The sequence below is a fragment of the Cherax quadricarinatus genome, chromosome 12, assembly GCF_038502225.1.
Source record: "Cherax quadricarinatus isolate ZL_2023a chromosome 12, ASM3850222v1, whole genome shotgun sequence".
NCBI classification, from domain to species: Eukaryota; Metazoa; Arthropoda; class Malacostraca; order Decapoda; family Parastacidae; genus Cherax; species Cherax quadricarinatus.
The window spans coordinates 17456796-17475687 of record NC_091303.1 but is presented as its reverse complement, the minus strand read 5'-3'; the positions used below and the strand labels follow the sequence as shown (position 1 = coordinate 17475687).

General features: G+C 42.6%; 1 protein-coding gene across 3 annotated transcripts in view; it reads right to left on the bottom strand.

The window, feature by feature from the left end:
- Positions 1 to 214: 214 nt before the first annotated feature.
- Positions 215 to 18892, bottom strand: part of LOC128686646 (polyhomeotic-like protein 1) — an 89876-nt gene continuing 71198 nt past the window's right edge. For all 3 annotated transcript variants that reach the window (XM_053773646.2, XM_053773647.2, XM_053773648.2), the window contains 2 exons: positions 14399 to 15074; positions 215 to 2687 (listed from right to left, as the gene is read on the bottom strand). In XM_053773646.2, coding sequence (XP_053629621.1) covers positions 2475 to 2687; positions 14399 to 15074 — 889 coding nt within the window. In that variant the 3' untranslated portion in view covers positions 215 to 2474. The remainder of the gene's footprint in view (positions 2688 to 14398; positions 15075 to 18892) is intronic.

Genomic DNA, 18892 nt, shown 5'->3' with positions numbered 1-18892 from the left:
CACACACACACACACACACACACATGCACGCTCACACACGCTCACACAGGCTCTCACACACACACACACACACACACACACACACACACACACACACACACACACACACATACACACGCACTTACGTACGCCGTATCAAGACAGTTCATTAAAAACAAAATCAGCTTTACTTCAGAGCATAATATAAATAAATGGGCTCAAATAAATAGCTAAATACATCTTTCCAGTCTTTATTTTGGTGTTATATTATTTACATTACGGTATGTGGTGTAGTACAAGCCATCCCAGTAGGTATTAATATTATAGAAAACAAAATAGATTTTTTACCTTTGTAGTTTTCGAGATATCGAAAACTTTATATTTATTAAATATATTTATTGCTTATACCCGACCCTGCCTGCGACCCCTCATAGCCTCGTCGGGTCGGTGGGCGTGGAACCCGTGGCCAGCCTGGGCTCTAGTACAAAAATTTAATTTGTATATCTTGCCTTTTAGCATTTAGAACCGCCTGTCTAAAGAGCCACAAGGTTTCTCCACTGTACCACGACAAAACACCGGGTTCTCTTGTATTAAAATAGAATATAAAACGCCATTTATTACACAATTTAAAATCGCGGCTTTCTCCTTATTTACAGAGATGTGTCAAAGAAGCCTATACACACAATGAAGATGACAGCGACCTTAGAATGTAGTGAATGAGAACGATGGGTAATGAAAAGTGATGGAGGATTCATGAAGCAAGACACAACACCGGACGAGAGCCAAAGCTGACTTTATATTCAATTTCCAGAAGGAGCCTCAGATTCAGGTCACTTGTGGGCGACTATGAACCAATTTTTTTTTTGGTAACAAATAACGGCATATTGATGCCAATGGGTGATTTAGAAAAGCAACTCAACTGTCGTCCTGTGAATGGCCTGGTTAGTGACAGCTCGAAGTCGAATGACTACCCTTATCAAAAGGACATGAAAAAAAAAATGCTGGCAAACTCAGCGAGAAACGCGTGACTCAACTATCAATTTTCTAATGGGTTTAAAAGAAGAATTTTATTAACAAATTGTAACAATAAATCTATGTACAGACAACCCTTTAATTACATATTTTTAGGCTGCACAAAATCATACACAAATAAATACTTGATCATCTCTATGCCCCTACCCTCAAAATGACTAAAAGTTCAACTTACGTATAATCTTTGGGTTAAGACGGGTCTGATTTGTAAGGGGGAGGAGAGGTTGACATGTAATTAAGAGCAACACCTAAGTTCAACCATCTGCTTCTCCCTTGCAAAGCTACCAAAGGCTCGAAGCTATACTCTACAGCACTTGTCATTTATTGTTAGCTTTAGCGTTTTGCAGTCTAAAAAAATATGAGTTGCATTGCATGTTAACAACAAAAACAACTAACCTGTTGAGGTATTCCTTTTAATGTACATTTTGTGTCAACGGTTGTACAACAAAAACATAAAGGGTCAGTCTGAGATTAAACAAAACAAAAAAAGAACAGTTTCCAAAAACTATGACTTGAAAATCTTGAGCGGGTTTTGTCTTTTGATGGCCCCCCCAAAAAAATTAAGGGCCAGGAAGCACTAAGCAGCGCCAAATTCTGAAACGTTACTTGAAAAGAAAAGTATATAGAAGTATTTATAAATTACAACAACAGTAATTCATAAATATGAGCCTCATTCTAATTCCAGCCAACCAGATTTCAGTGAACACTTGCCAACAAGTTTCTCCTCATGTATATTAGTTGAACTTATCACGGTACATTTGAGCAACGTTTCAGAACCTGGTCCCATTAAGCGCATGCCTCTTGTTACACTGCGGGACACCTACGACTCGTCTCACTGGTCGACTAAGCAACAGCAACTACAGTTTGTCCGTCTGTCAGTAAACATGTACGGGTAATAAGAGCACCTGCGGAGGTCCTTGTATGGACTGCACATAACTACGATCTGGTCTCTAGGACACTGCCTCTTAATGCTGGATGAAAAGTTATTTCACTTGAAATTTAAATACGAGGTCGTGGCTACCTCGTTACTGTCCTGTTTGTCCTGTTTTGTAGGCAGCCACACGTATATAATATTCCGCGAAATGAACTTTCAATATAAAGTACCTCCCGTCCGGAAAACAGTACCGAGGCGCACTGTGCTGCAGATGCAGTCATTGGAGAGGGAGTGATCCAGAGAGTTTCTGTCTGAACGCCCAGAACACTCACAGTCAGTTGAGACTCGCAGCACTTCGTAGGAGTACCCTGGGGAGGATCCTTTGGGCATGGGTTTTGAAGTCCCTGAGGTTATTATAGCATTGTCACTTCCAGTCGTGCAGGATAGTGAGAGTTCTTTCCTCCCCAAACTGATAAAAACACCACCGGAATTTACATTACATTCACTTTTGGTACACGGAGGACATGTGAGTGTGCGCGAAAGATTCACTGTGACTGTGAACCTATCCTAGCAAACTCGAGGTCCGGTCTTATTGCCCTGACGAAGCAGAGCTAGGTCGCCGGTCCTGTGTCTGCGCGTGGCAGTGGTCACAGTGCAGGCACACGTTACAGGCACCTAGGCGGCGGGCTAAGACAGAGCGGAGTTTGAGGGCAGGACCCAGCTTCATATTGATGCTGGAGGTGAGGTGCTCCTCCGTCAGCAGCGGCAGCGCTGACCCATCGATACGTTGCTCACGGAACGCCTGCGGGAGAAGAGAGAATTATGGGTTAGTGGAGGTGTCTTAACAACGCTATAATTGTGGGGATTTCAGCGATGACGGACGTCAAGACAGGTTTTCCCTGACATAAATGGATGTGTATCCATTGCGGCCATTGATAACAGCTTAAACGAACTCCATTGCAAATACTACTCACTTCCCGGTTGAATCTTACCATATGTAAATCAGGTACAAGTTAATGAAGGACTTTAAAATCATGCCTGAAACTAAAATATTCATTGAGATAAAGTACTCTTTATGTCTATTCCTAAATTAACATACGTGTCCTCAAGTTCCTCAAGAGCCTTTATACAGCTAAGAGGTTTAGTAGTAGTGTTCCATGCTTGTCTCCTCCTGGGCTGAATAATAGCTAACCTGAGTCAGTTTGCATGTAGAGTGACTAGTAGCGGCAGGCCCAGGGGGTTCGAAACATATAAAATCGACAGTGAAGAAGGCAGGGGATCAATTTCCGCAGTATGTATGATGCTATTTCGTTTTGGTGCTGGTTGCTAGTTTGGGCTTTACGTGTGTAAAGTAGGGACTGAAATAATGTTTCATGTTCTGTTCATATATATATATATATATATATATATATATATATATATATATATATATATATATATATATATATATATATCCCTGCCTCGGTGGGAGACGACCGACTTGTTGAAATATATATATATATATATATATATATATATATATATATATATATATATATATATATATATATATATATATATATATATATATACTGTGTGTGTATGTCGTGCCGAATAGGTAAAACTTATGATTTTTGGCTTAAATAGCAACGCAAGAAGAGCACTGCTATATAAGCCAAAATCGCAGGTTTTACCTATTCGGCACCTGATATCCCACCCTTCCTCGGTGGGATATAAATGTGGATTTTCTTACAGATATCTCCACAGTGAATAAACCACAGAAACAAGTAACAGAAAATAACTAACAGAAATAAAAGAGAGAGGAAAAATACGTAAAATGCAGAGAATGGGAAGTTTTTATACTGTCTTGAAAGATATGGAATGAAACAGGAATGAGCAATTTGGAGCATAAATAAGATGTCCTCAGTAATTGCCAGTAGGACGCCTGCAATGTTCCCAAAATGAGATGCTGTAATTATGAAAGGTTTAAGAGCAAACTTTGTAGCAAAATATATTCTATTATCTTCGATGTATTGTGTATGTGTATAATATTCTCAACCTGTAATCATCTAACTTAAATATGCCAAGGCAAAATTTAGACTTGTGTTTAATACAACAGAATTCAATAATGTTACAGAATGTTTCCAGTCACTACGGACCTATTATTTCTCGTCAATTTTTTATGGAATATTCATGTTACTTCATCCCGGCTTCAATTCATCGATATTCAGTATTGGGTCAACCTTTACTTTGAAAATTAAAAAGAACATGAAAAAAAATCGATTCCTGCTATATACATACACACACATCAAAACATAAACACCATAAAATCAGCTACAGATAATCTTGAGTCTATTTTAAAATAAAATAAATATTCTTATGAAGAATTCTGAAAATGATAAAGGTAAAAAAAAATTACTCGAAAAAGACTCCGACATAGTCTAGATAAAGAGTGATGGATTTCCCTTTAAGTCTGGGAGACATGGAAAAATTTTCACCCACAAGTCATCATTTCTCAATGTGAGTTTAAAAAGCACTGTTTTCAGACGATATCAAGACCTAGTGCCCCACTTGGTCCCTCCTGACACTGCCACCCCGTGTCACTTTCACATTTCACCAAAGACATAAGAATAATAACAGAGGAGCACTGCAGCAAGCCTACTGGTCCCAGAGAGGTTGTTCCCTTTCTCAGCCAACCCTATACTCATACATTTCTCGAACCTATTGTGAAAACTACCCAAAATGATGCCACTTGGCAGTTTGTTCCACTCGTAAACAAATGTATTCCCATATCCTTACTAAATCTGGACCTGTCCAAATTGTGACAGACTCCACACATGCAACGCAGCACCAGCCACGCGAAAAACACTTGTATGTAATAAAATATTAAAGAAAGTAAGTCTAGTAAGATTGCAGTGTGGAGATGAGAGGCCGTGTAGAGGTCAGGGTAGAAATATTGTTGTCTGTTCTATGAAAGGTTCATCTGATTCTAAGATAGCCAAAAGAATAGTTTTGATGTAATCAAGCACTTCGATAATTGTTTAAAAATAGAATATTGTGCTTATTATTTGTGCATAAATTTTATAATGAAAATAAATCTTAAGTTTCTCTCGAGCTTAAGGAAAACCGATTTAGAGAAATTTTATTGTCGAATACCTGAAAGTGCTGACTATTTAAAAGCAGATAATGACTGCTGGTAATGACTGTATCTCAGATTACGCGATCTTCAAGTCAGGAGGTACCTAGACGCTGGCGAAAAGCTCTTGATACAAAAAGTTGGGGTTTCCCTACCTTCCCTTAGATAAAATTCAAATTATTTAATTATTTTATGCAGTATACAGATAATGTAGTTTACATGTAAAAAATATTGTTAGGAATAAAGGAAAGCCACTATTATGCAGGGCATTTCGGGCAATAAAAATTACCTCCTATTCCCAGCGCTTTCTCGTGAAGATAATGATATTAATCTTATTACACTCTTTAATATGAGTAGAGTAAAATTGATCTTATTCTTTCCGACATTGACGAGGTCGATGACGTAAAGGCGCCCTTACTGTGAGTCGTGGGACCGATTTGTTAAAAATTAGCTCGTGACTCAGGCAGGCGGGATAGGAGCCTTGATAGTCACGTCAGTCCGTGTGACCTGTGAGAGAAGAGGAGCCTCGCTGGTCACGTCAAGCCTCCAAGAAGTTTGACCCCATCACTCCTGCTGTTGAGCCTGCCACCAACCACGGCTGCGGCCTCCTGCTGGTAGGTGCTTCTGGGGTCGCAAGGATTGTGGGAGATTTCTCGACCCCAGGATACAGCTGGGGGTCAGTGGTGAGGTCAGGTGCCTCGTGGCTGTCGTGGAGCTGGTTGGCAGGGGGTTGTATAGTGAGTGGTGGACGGTGGGGGAGGAAGGGGATTGTCTGTGGTAAGGGGAGGTGAGTGACTGTGGTGGTTGGTGGGGCGAGGTGATGGAATCTGGTGGTTTTTAGTGAAGGTGAGTGACTGGTTGTGATGATGACTGGATGAGGAAGAGTAAGGGGACAGTGGTGGGGAAGGTGAGGGACTGTGGTGATGATGGTGAAAAGCTGGGAAAATAAGGGACTGTGATGGTGATGGTAGTTAGTGGGGAAAGGTGAGGGTTGTTGTGAGTAATGACAGTTGGTTGGGTTTGGTGAGAGACCTTGATGTTGACATTGGATGAAGGGGGAGTTAAGCGAGTGTGGTGGCGAAGGTTAGTGGGGGAGGTGAAGGTGTTGAAGGACTGCGGAAGTTTGTTTAATTACCATCACTGGTTATCTTTTACCCAACACTTGAACACTTTCAGAACGTACTGGAGTTTCATGCACACAGGACTAGAGTATATTCATTGCACTCCTGCTTTTCACCGGAGGTATCTTGCACCATCTACCAAGCCTCTTGTTTTCATAAAGCGTAACTTCGATGTACAAGTTTCGGACCAGAGTCCTCAGAATCTTCAAGTTTTAGATTATCATGTATCTTTCTCTCCTAAACTCAGTAATTTAGGTGCTTGATTGAGTTTATACGAGATGTGAAGATTTTCAGTACATTTTTTTTTCAGGTCTGCAATTTCTCCTGCCTTGAAGAGATCTTGCTTAATAAGAATCATATATTTAGCAAGATGTATATTAGTTGGCCAGTATCGTATAGTAGTTAGAGCACTGGGCGTCAATTGTCGTGTTGACTGTTGAGATTTTTTCGTTTATATGGACTACGACGGTTTATGTCTTATGAGCTCTGCTCCGATAAGTCTCGTGAAAATATGGTCCACCTCTAGTCGGGTAATGTAGAGGAAACAAGAAAGGAACGGGATCAGTATGCTACAAAGCAGGTCTGGTGGGTCCTTGCCGAACTCCAGCAGAGCCAAAAGCTTCCCCCCCCCACACACACAAACCTACCAGAGTCAACAACATCAAGCTTATAAGAGCTGATGTATGGTACATCGACCAATTGCTCAGCAGGCTGTGTATGATGAAGACAAGCATCACGGGAAAAAAAACAGGAAATTTGTCACTGATGCTCTAGGCAGGAACAGAGTGAAACATCCGCACTCCACGACGGCTTGAAGGAAAAGTTCGACTGTGCAGATTGACGGAAAATAAATGGAAGTATTTATCTGAACAAACGGACGGCTGGTAGCAAGTATAATTAGTGTATAGCCAGAAACACTATCGGATCTCACTTATTCATTAAAACACATTCCCCTTTCCAACAAACCTCGCCCATATGCATGCATTTAAGATAGTTGAAAATAATCAGAAACAAGTACAAACACGTCCTTTAAGGGCCCAGAGTTCTCCCTAGGTAGTAGCTATCAGCATACCTTGGTAAACAAGGTATCTGAGCCACAGAGAATCCATCAAGTGAAGATATTAATGTATGATGTATTTATTAATAAACGGAATCATGGTCGAGTCCCCACTCACTCCTGTTATTATCCACAACATCCTGGTGAGGGATTCCTCTATCACTGGCTGGGCTATTTGCACCTTCTTGGTGTTGATCTATCACTGGCAGGGTTACTCGTTCCTTTCAAATGTTGATCCATCACCTATAGGGTTACTCACACCAACCCGGTGTTGATCTATCACTAGCAAAGCTACTCACACCATTCTAGTGTTGAGCCATCACTGGCAGAGATACTCATACCATTCTAGGGTTGATCCATCGCTAGCAGGGCTGCTCACACCATCCCTGTGTTGATTTATCACTGGCAAGGCTACTCACACCATCCCGGTGTTGATCCATCACTGGCAGGGCTACTCACATCATCCTGGTGTTGATCCATCACTGGCAGGGCTACTCACACCATCCCGGTGTTGATTTATCAATGGCAGGGCTACTCACACCATCCCGGTGTTGATCCATCACTGGCAGGGCTACTCACATCATCCTGGTGTTGATCCATCACTGGCAGGGCTACTCACACCATCCCGGCGTTGATTTATCACTGGCAGGGCTACTCACACCATCCCGGTGTTGATCCATCACTGGCAGGGCTACTCACACCATCCCGGTGTTGATTTATCACTGGCAGGGCTACTCACACCATCCCGGTGTTGATTCATCACTGGCAGGGCTACTCACATCATCCTGGTGTGTTGACTCAGGTGGCTGCGTCGACGGTCGCTCCGGCCTCCTAAGCCAGGGTCATTGTTTTACACCTTTTTCTCTCTTGTATTGTTGTGTCTGCGTTTCTCTGACATGTGAATGGCGGTGGTCTCGACAGTAAATGTTTAAGAAATTCACTCTAAAGCTGTATCTAAATTATTTTTTTTTTTTAACCTCCTGTACATTTAAAATATTGTCCCTGGTTACGTGTCACTAAGGATAACTGTCAGCTCTTTTATTATAAAAAATTGGAAATATTCATTTTTACAGGGAGGCGTTTTTTATTTCTTTTTAAGCGGCAACTCAAAAATGAAATGCCGATTACAGAAGATAAAATTCCTTCCGCCAGCTTTTGGAGAAAGGAGAAACATTATCTCTCTCACTCTTTCTTGTGCTCAAAACACAAAGCATCATTCATGGCGGGTACGTAATGAGCATAAATAATGGTCGCCTCCCTGCACCCACGCTCACGGGGGAGCACCTACACGGGTCTCGCCTGGGGACGAGAGGTCGAGCAGGGGTCGACGATAGGTCATGAACAAGCCACTTAAAGCCACCAACACTGCCGCAGAAGTGCCCAGGGTGGCCACGAAGGGTAGGAAAGGAGTGGAGGGGCATAAGGGAGGGAAGGGCTTGGGAGTCGAGGGATTGGAGAGATGGATGGGGTAGTAGTAGAGGGGCCTGAAAAAAGGAGTGGAGAGACGTGATAAAGGGAGCGGTGAGTGGAGGGGCGTGACAGAGTGGAAGGGAGTGAGAGGTGGTTGGGATTAAGGTGTATTAAGCAAGGCGTCTGTGTAGTTGAGGATCCTGCCGATAAGTTGAATGATGGGAGAGGAGGAAGCAGCAGTAGAAGAGAGACGTGGGAGAAATAGATGGATGGGTACGAAGAAAGAGGTTAGGATAGGGACATCAAGGACATAACCTTAAGTGCTTGAATAAATTGTAAGCCTTAATAAGACAGGATGTCTCTACTTTAACACCTACCAGATTATACAGAACTCTGCGACCAATATTCGTCATATCCAACAAGGTACAGAGTTCCTGGTTGGCCTTGAGAGTGGGTGAAGGTGACGCTGAGCCCAGCAGAAAACTTGCCATGCAGGATGAGTATCTATACTGGCAACAGTGGTGGTGAGCACCAGCTGACAAAACTCGTCTCCACTACGACCGTCACGCCGGGAGAAAGGTGCCCTCCTGGTGTGGTATTCATAGCCACTTGGATCTCCTTCCCTTCATTTGTTTTTTATTTATTATAATTAGCCTATTATTATTATTATATTCATGGGATGCCCTAAACCCGTAGAGGTCATAGAATGCCCTCTGGGAAGGGATATAGGCTCCACTCGAGTAAGAAAAAATTATCTCAAATTTCATTAATCAAAAACTCTTCACTAGTATAACGTTTTGTCAAATCTGGATCAGATACTTGTAATTATAAACGTTTTCTAAGGTCTGTTAAATATTTTTTCTTTCAAGAGGGGGAATGCCTTTCATTAGCCCATTAACTCATAACGATATAAATCTAATCCAACTTACTGTTTATACTCACACATCTTAAGCGATAACACGGGATCTGACTTTCAGCACTTCAAATGAAGAACTCTATCGATAACTCGAAGCAACGAGTTCTTAATCGATGCAAATCACTGTGCTCGGAACAAAGACCCAATACTTAACGACTGAACATTAGCAGGGCAATCTGATCCTACATGTTCATGAACAATGCAAATGCTTTGAAATCAATCTGGCAAGCTGGCGATTAGACTTGGGATAAACGCTTGAGTAGTTTCTTGAGGTCGACAAATCACTGGCTACTCAGGTTTGGGCTGGGCTTTCGAAGCTTCTCAGAGAATGACCCTCGCCCCCGCCTCTTTCGATGGCTATCTTAACCACATAACTTAATAACAGAGCTTTTGTTTCTCTGACTCCTATTGTTTTCACTCGAGTCCTAAACTCAATACTGGAGATATGTTTATGATACACCAGTGAAAGCGCTATATTAATTTTTCTGGTCACAAAAGTAAATTAGATATGATATAAGAACCATTAAAAACAAAGACCAGGAACCAACAACATTATACGTCATGTCACATGGCCTCTTCAACTGCAGAGGCCACGTGTCAGCGCATGATAATAGAGGTTTCTGATTTTTATCGGTTATTTTCTAATTAATATGAGAAGGTTATCCTGTGATTACCCACAGGTGTCCTTATGCCTAATTGAAAATGCTTATATTAAGGACTTCACTGGATACTGAGAATAAATTGCACTTAAGATGTACACTTATATAACGGAGAAGTGTTGGAATGATTTTTATGATCTTTAAGCATTTTAGAATTAAATAGAAACGAGATAAGTGTGAGATTCTGTTGAAAGATCGTTGGAGAGGGTTGGAGATATGGGAGTAAACTATACGAGAGCTTGAAGGATGTTGGAGTGAAGGTGAAGAAGGGAGTTAAGGGTGACAATATGTAAATAAAGAGTTTGGAAAAGGTGTGGGAGTGAACTTTAGTTGTGTTGGATTCAATAATAATGAAGTATGGAAGAGGTGGCCTCCTGCAGGAGTGAGCTGCAGAGGTGTGGAAGTGTGCTGGAATTATGTGGCAGTAGCTGTAGGAATATGGTAAAGATATGGAAATAAACTGTAGTGAGTATGATGGGATGTTACAGTGAGTTGGTAGTGTGTTAGTGGTTGTGGGAGAAATTGGGATGTAAAAGTGAGTGGTAGGGGTGAGTAATATGGGTTGGGAAGTAAGTAAAAAGGATACGAGAGGTAGCTGACAGGTTGTGTAGTGAACTGAGTGTAGCTTTACTAAATCATTAGTGCCACAGAAGGGTAGGTAATGTAGCTCCAAAATAATTTCTTGTAAAAATTTAAAACGCACTGCCTAATAAATATCATGGGCTTCGTTTTACAATTATGCAAAATCATTTAGAACACTGACAACAATAACAATTAGGTTTACTCTCATAAAAAAATAAATATAAAATGCATGGGAAATGCATATGGCCGAGGAACAAGATTCGAAAAATTCCAAAGAAACGTTAATGAAATAATGACTAAAATCAACTACAAGAAACCGGAGCCTTCACAAATTGGACAAAATGCTATAAATGTATAAACTATATGATATTGCCTCGAGGCAAATACATGTTTGTTTTAAATATTTTTTTAAGACCAGGTTTGAGAAATGAACTAATTCCCCTGGTGAAAAGATAAGAAAAAATCGTAAATGTGGTCACGTTTTAAGTTTAAGGTAAAAACAAATTCATGGGTGTTTGTACACTGAGCTAACTATTAATTAGCTAAAACTGATGGATAGAGCAGTTTATTCATTTTATATAAAGTAACTCAACGAAAATACCCCCCCCCCCCCACTTTTTTCAAGAAAAATACAGTTTTCCGGGCCAGGGACTAACAAACAGTACCGAGCCCACTGTCACGACTCGACCAGTATTATATACCAGTTATAAACTTACCAAAATTAATACATGGCCAACATAAGAGCAACTCACGACCAGGGTGAGATCAACCTTAAAACACCTTAATGACCCTCCCTAGCGGTGTCTACCATCACCCTCAACCAGTGGAGTGAATATACTTTCAAATGGACTAGCACGCCTTGCCAATGTTACCCAATTTATACGGCCTATCGCACATAAGAAAACAAAACCCCCAAGAGAGTGAAAGAGATCAGGGAGATGGGGGAAAAGCCTGGGTGGGCCACCGGGGAAGCTGCTCCTATAAAAGCCTGCAGAGCACGACTCCGTGGAGCAGGAGAAGCCAATTAGTATATTATACTGGGGAAAGGTGGGTGAATCTTTAGAGTCCCATCGGCGAATCTCGTCACATTTTAAGGGTACTGATTCCCCTGAAGCTGTTTAAAGTTTTAATTGAAAACTTCTGATAATACTTTTTGCTTTGATTCATATTTTCTCAAGGAGCAGGGTCTTAATGCTAGTAAAGAGCTCTTGATCCAAGAAACTAGATTTATTCTACCCATTCTTGGATCAAATCGGAATGCTTCCCATTCCTCATGTGCTCTATAACCCCTATGTGATTATCGTCCCTCTCCCCCCCCCCGATTAAAATAAATTAAAATAAAATCTATTTCAAATGTTTGATAATACACAACATTATTTTAAACTCTTAAGTTATGGAATCTTGATCACCAGAGTATGATGGTCAGAAGGACGCTTTCTCTTCTGGTCTTCGAAGTATCATCAGAGGTGAGAGATACTCGGAATGTAGGAGAGTAACAGAAAGAGAGAGAGAGAGAGTGAGAGAGAGAGGATAGTGAGAATAAAGTGGAAAAGAGGGACCATAATCTGGCCTGCCGCCAGTTTGGAAGGAATCATCCGTGGATACCCACGACTGCAGCAGATCTTCCGTTCACTTACAGATATATTGGGTCCAGTGGAAGGTGTCAACATTGGTATGTAAACATACCAGTGTTGACATGGGGAGTTGGCGTAGGTATGGAGGATAATCCCTTACCCCTGGTGGGTCGTGTGGAGGACGACCCTTCTCACCTCCTGGTGGGTCGTGTGGAGGACGACCCCTCACCCTCGCACCTCTAGTTAACGTCCCGTTGCTGGCCGACAATTTTCTTTATCTGAGAAATAACATCGTGACCATCGTTCGTCCCTCCGCCCCCCGCAGGTCGCTCCCGGGCCACCAGATTATACTACCCTCGCTGATAACATGAAATTATGGCAGATAAAGTAAGTAACGCTAAAGCTGTCTGCTGGACAATGGGAGGAGGAGGACTCCACGGAGCCACTGAGCCGCCATGGTAGCCCCTCTGACGCTGATGGTGGGAGGCGATAGTGACCAGGTGGATGCCCATGGCAGCCTCTCATGCTGATGGTAGTAGGTGAGAGTCACCAGGTGGTTGTACATGGTAGCCTCTGACACTTATGGTGGGAGGTGATTGTGATTGCCTAAAGGTAGCTCCTTCCCCCATGATTCTGATAGTGGAAGGTGACAGTGCTCAGTACGATGGTCATGACAACTTAAGTAATGGTAGATAGTGAGAATGATCATACAGATAGATGCTCATGGTAACCCCATTCACAACTCACTCTTCCTGAAACAGTCCCCTCACTCATACTACAATCCCCTACCCATCATACCACAATCCCCTCCCTCCTCACACCATAGTACCCTCACTTCTCACACCACAGTCCTCCACTCATACCACAGTCCCCTCACTCCTCATACCAGTCTTCTCACTTCTCATACCACAGTAACATAATTTTTTTATACAACAGTCCCCCTCATTCTCCATACTACAGTACCACAACTCCTCGCACCAGTCTTCTCTCTCCTCATACCTCAGACCCCCTTCACTATTTATACCATAATCTCACCACTCACCACTACCATAGTCCCTTCACCCCCCTCATACTCTGTTCTTTGGTTAAAGAGATACTTCGTGACATGTCTCTTTCTCACGATTATCTGACAGAGTATTGAGCCTCCAGCACTCAATAACCAAGAGCATTATATACGTAAAAAAAAATAGATTTCACAGGGTAAGCCTAACTGCAAGAGCAGTTTCTATTGCGGTTAGCAAACGGAGGTTCGAGTTGCTGGTGTCGCTCGTCATAAAATATATTCATTATAAAAAATTATACAAAAAAAAAAAAGCCGCAGTGTACCGTCGATAATGAAACAAAAGCACTGAATCATCTAGAAAAAAAACTGAACTGGAACCTTGCAGCATCGACAGCCAAATGGTATGGAAATACCTCTAGGGATTTTCAGGATATCCAGCAGCGTAAACCATTACTTATCCTCCCGAGCCATCAACATACACCTTTAGTGGTGAGTGGGCCTCCAGAGGTTAGGAGAGTCATTACGCTTTGTACCACACGTGCGGTGAGGCTCCACAACCCAGGCAGGTTTTGACCATACGTCATCCAAGGCCTAAGGCTGCTGAGGTATTAATCTCAGGGGTGTGTCGATAATTGGGTGATGCGGCAGGATCTAGAGAGATAGAGGGAGAGAGAGAGAGGGAGAGAGAGAGAGAGAGAGAGAGAGAGAGAGAGAGAGAGAGAGGAGGGGGAAGCCGACACAAGTGGGTCAAATATTAGAGAGTAGAAATTTATCAAAAGTGTCTTTCATAACTCTTGATGTAACCATGGAAAGCATACATTCGTCATGACTATATTATATTAAGGAATTTACTATATGACAAATGCCATCTACTGCTTGATGTTGCCCCCGAAGACAGCCTGCACTTTTCGCCTTGACTTTTACGTAATTCGGTTAATACTGAGAATTCTGAGACTGACTTTAAGGCTGGGAGTAGTGATCGCCTGGTGGGACTGTGCCTTTTTTTTCAGATTTGGTTGTTTCATGTATATGGTACAAGCAGTTGTGAACAGGTTATGGAGAAAAGGTAGACTTACCTCGACATATTCGGCGCAAAGTTCTATGCTTCCCACGAATGAGCAGACATCATCGACTGTCCAGTGGCCAATAGTCTCAAGTGTTGGGCAGTTCTTGTCTGAGCAAGGTGTGGGAGGCTTGTGTGTCCCAGGTGATGGAGTGGGCCGAGGCTTAGGGGGCGTGGGAGATCGAGTAGTGTGCGACTTGGTTTCTAACTTCTTCTCCTCTTCGTGTTGAAGACCAAATAAGGTCTTAACGTCGAAGGACTTGGAAGGTTCTGTGCGGGGTCTCTTTGTGGTCATGGTTGCGGAGAGATCGAGGGGAGACGTTGGGGCGTCAGCTGGTCGCTTCATGGCTCCCCGAAGGTAATTCTCCAGCTGTGATTGTTGCGTCACAGAGGCGTTACGCACCATATTGAGAAGGACTTGAGAAGAGGACATGTCCACCAAAGGAAACCCAGGGAAGCCAGGTATTCCAGCGGCCCCTGGGAACATAGGAGGCGCTCCTGGGTGCGGCAATTGAGAGATCCCCGCAGCTGTGGAAACTGGTACTGTGTCAATTTTTTTATCATTATCCTTGACTGAAGATGTGGTGGGTGGAGTAGGGACACCGAGAAAGGGCGCCGACCCGTGCTTGAGGCCTGGCAGGCCCCCCAGGGGGTGACGTAGGAACCCGTTGTTTGGACTGCTGAAGTAACTGCAGGGAAGAGAAAGAAAAGGTCATTAGCCACCCTCGGCAGGAGTTTCCATTACATTATCTACATCAAGTACCATTAGTGACTGGTCACCCCATGCACTCACAAAACGATAAAAGAGGGACAAGGAACCAGGCGGGCCAAGAAAGAAGGCAAATCATGGGAGGCGGGAATCAGAGGATGATAGTGGTCAGAGGGAAAGATACCTCATATAGATATTATTCACAAAAATTAAAGATATACACATGTCATAAAATTGCTTTCTAACAAAATAAGTATTATCATACACCATTGTATAACCATAATCATACATCAGTATTTAAACAAAACGAAACACGAGATCTTGCACTATGATAACTGTGTACTAAGGACTAGCTTGCTCAAATTGCACAGCTCTCTAGAGTACTACCCAATACACGCAAAATTCGTTACCTGTTATGCATCCACCGCTTATACTGTATTATAAGCAATTCATTTAATTTATTTGTCCTAATCCTTGAGTTTCAACCATCTTGAGTTGCCTCCAACTTCCAAAATATTATAAATTGTTATTCCCTTCTCCACTTTCTGCAAAGTTCATCCCGACCATCCCTTTCATTCTAGCTACCTTTATCAATTGTCCTATTTCCTCTTCCAATCTTTGGGTCTATTTTTCTTCACTTTCTCAGTTGATAGCTTTCAGGTTCATGTATAATTCCTCAGGAAGTTTGCTCCTTAGCTAATATCTGCTCAAAATTCTTCTATTGTACCATTTTTCTTCCATTAATCTTACCCCCATTTTGAGTATACGATATCATTTAATAAATTCAGTAGTCATATATTCAAGCACTAGTCAGTGAGTTCATCAGTCACGTGTAAAAATTTAAGTTTGCTCATCACATTCAGGTGTGTGTGATACGGTCAGATGCATAGATGCTAGTCCCCTAGTGATCGTGCGTGTGCGTGTGTCTTTTTTTGTGTATGAATGTGTGTGTTTATGTGTGCGTGAGCACGCGTGTCTTTGTGGGCTGTGTTGTGAAGGGGACGAGTTCGAAGTGGGCGACGGAGAAGAAGGGAAGTGGACGTAGCGAGACCGTGGAATAGAGCCCGCCTCTGGGCACACCTACACCCCCGTGCTAAAACCTCCATTAAGCAGGGCAGGCATTAATGCCTCTCACTTCTGCCTCGCCGCTTATCTTGGCTAATCTCCCAACAAAAATTATCTTCCACCAGGTTGCAATATGAGATTCGCAACACCCTTCCTCCCTTATAAAGATTTCCGCGTAAAATTGCATAGTGTGGTGGGTTTCTCTTAAGCAGAGCAGTGCGTCGGAGGCGTCATGCGGCGATCATGGTCGGCTGGTCCTGGATAAAGATCTCATGTTATATTCGAACAAAGATTCTGGCTCTGGCTCTGATATCTGGTCTCCATCGATGGCGAAAAATATGGCTAATGGTGGTCGAGAGCTGATGACCGTGACGGCACGGTGAGCCGAGCTGCCGTGACGGCACAGTGGACCTGACCTTACTGGGTGCAAGCAGACAGTGGCTCGCCCGTCACTTCAGTAAGCACATTCGTGATCTGAAAACAGTAACAAGAAACTACTATTCCTAATACTCTCACTCTCTCTCTCCTCACCTATCTCCTCTCTCCATTCCTATACCACTACACATCAGCTTCCCTCCATCCCACTCATGCCCCCTCCTCCCTATTTCTCAGTATTTCTTGCATTAATCCTTGCGATATATATATATATATATATATATATATATATATATATATATATATATATATATATATATATATATATATATATATATATATATATATATATATAATCTCCATTTTGAGTCAAGATATACTCTCGGAAGTAACTCAAGAAATGTGTCGAAGAGGTAACACGGACGACAACGGCTTAGTCAAGACATAGCTGCCATTAGCCCAGAACCCCACCTACAACCAGCTGGCCATGATCCCAGGGCAAGGGGGTCACGGAAGGTATCTCATCATCACTACACCTTTGAGGAAACTCACCCATCAGTCCCTCGAAAACATGGGCGATTCCTTGCGCTGGGGCGCAGGCGGTGGAATGCGACTTTTAAGCCACTAAGAGTACAGGGCGGGGTCAAGCCTTGATAAAACCAGCCGTAGTTGAAGACGTCAAGAAAATTACGAAATTTGCATCTTGGAAGAGCAGCGTTTTGAAAACCATTACCTAAAACGTCATTTTGAGAGAGTGAATGCGTCAAGAAGAGAGAGAGAAGAAGGATGAGAGAGCAACAACTGACTTAGGTTGATTTGGGTAGAAATCAGGAAAGTATAGAAAATCTCATAAAAAACATATGCACACACACGTATGCTTACACGTGCATACATACACTGGTATGCACGCATGCGCGCACACACACACACACACACACACACACACACACACACACACACACACGCACGGTATATAATATATATTGAAGCCTGTGACTGTTAAGGACATTTCAGTAATGAGATCGGTACTAATCTCCAGTTTTTCATCGCTGTATGTTTTTAATTAAGTTTTCTTTATAATTTTTCTTTTAGTAATTTAACTTATGTTGATGGATGGCTCTTGATTCAAGGAATAAGCTTCTCTTGCCTTCCCTGGTTCAGACTTTATTACCTCCTCAGTCCAGGGCGTGGTGTGACCTCCAGGTTTACCGCTTCTACATAAATATATTATATTAATATGTAGTTATCTGTTGCTTCTACTTACGTTATCTGTATACGTGGAAATATTATGAAGATAGAAGAGGAGGGCAAGGAGGAAGGAAAGTGGAAAAAGCGAGGGGTAGTTAGAGAGAGAGAGAGAGAGAGAGAGAGAGAGAGAAAGAGACTGTGCAGGTAATTTTTTTGTTTTCATCACTGCATGCATATCTAGTTACGCCCCGGCCCTTTTCTGGGACAATCCGGTTAGCAATTTACCCCATGTTTATCCTGAGTTACTCATTACTCATCAGTTATCCCGCTATACTTACTACTGGACTACCTGGAGGTTACCTGGAGGTTATTACGGGGATCAACGCCCCCGCGGCCCGGTCCATGACCAGGCCTCCCGATGGATCAGGGCCTGATCAACTAGGCTGTTACTGCTGGTCGTACGCAGTCCAACGTACGAGCCACAGCCCGGCTGATCCGGCACTGACTTTAGGTATCTGTCCAGCTCTCTCTTGAAGGTAGCCAGGGGTTTATTGGCAATTCCCCTAACGCTTGATGGGAGGCTGTTGAACAGTCTTGGGCCCTGAACACTTATGGTGTTTTCCTTTAGTGTACCAATGGCGCCCCTACTTTTAATTGGGGGCATTTTGCATCGCCTGCCCAGTCTTTTACTTTCGTAGGGAGTGATTTCTGTGTGCAGATTTGGGACCATTCCTTCCAGGATTTTCCAAGTGTAGATTATGATATATCTCTCCCTCCTGCGTTCCAACGAGTACAAGTCAAGTGCTTTCAAGCGTTCCCAGTAGTTAAGGTGCTTGACAGAACTTATACGTGCAGTAAAGGATCTCTGTACACTCTATAGATCTGCGATTTCACCTGCTTTGAATGGAGATGTTAATGTACAGCAGTATTCCAGCCTAGAGAGAACAAGTGATTTGAAAAGGATCATCATTGGCTTGGCATCTCTCGTTTTGAACGTTCTCATTATCCATCCTATCATTTTCTTTGCACGTGCGATCGTGGCACTGTTCTGATCCTTGAAAGTGAGATCTTCAGACATTCACTGACGATGAGTCGTTAGTATCACAAGCTCATAGACTCAGACCCCTAACTAAAATCATGTTCCTTTCCAGTGCTCAGTCTTGCGTTCAT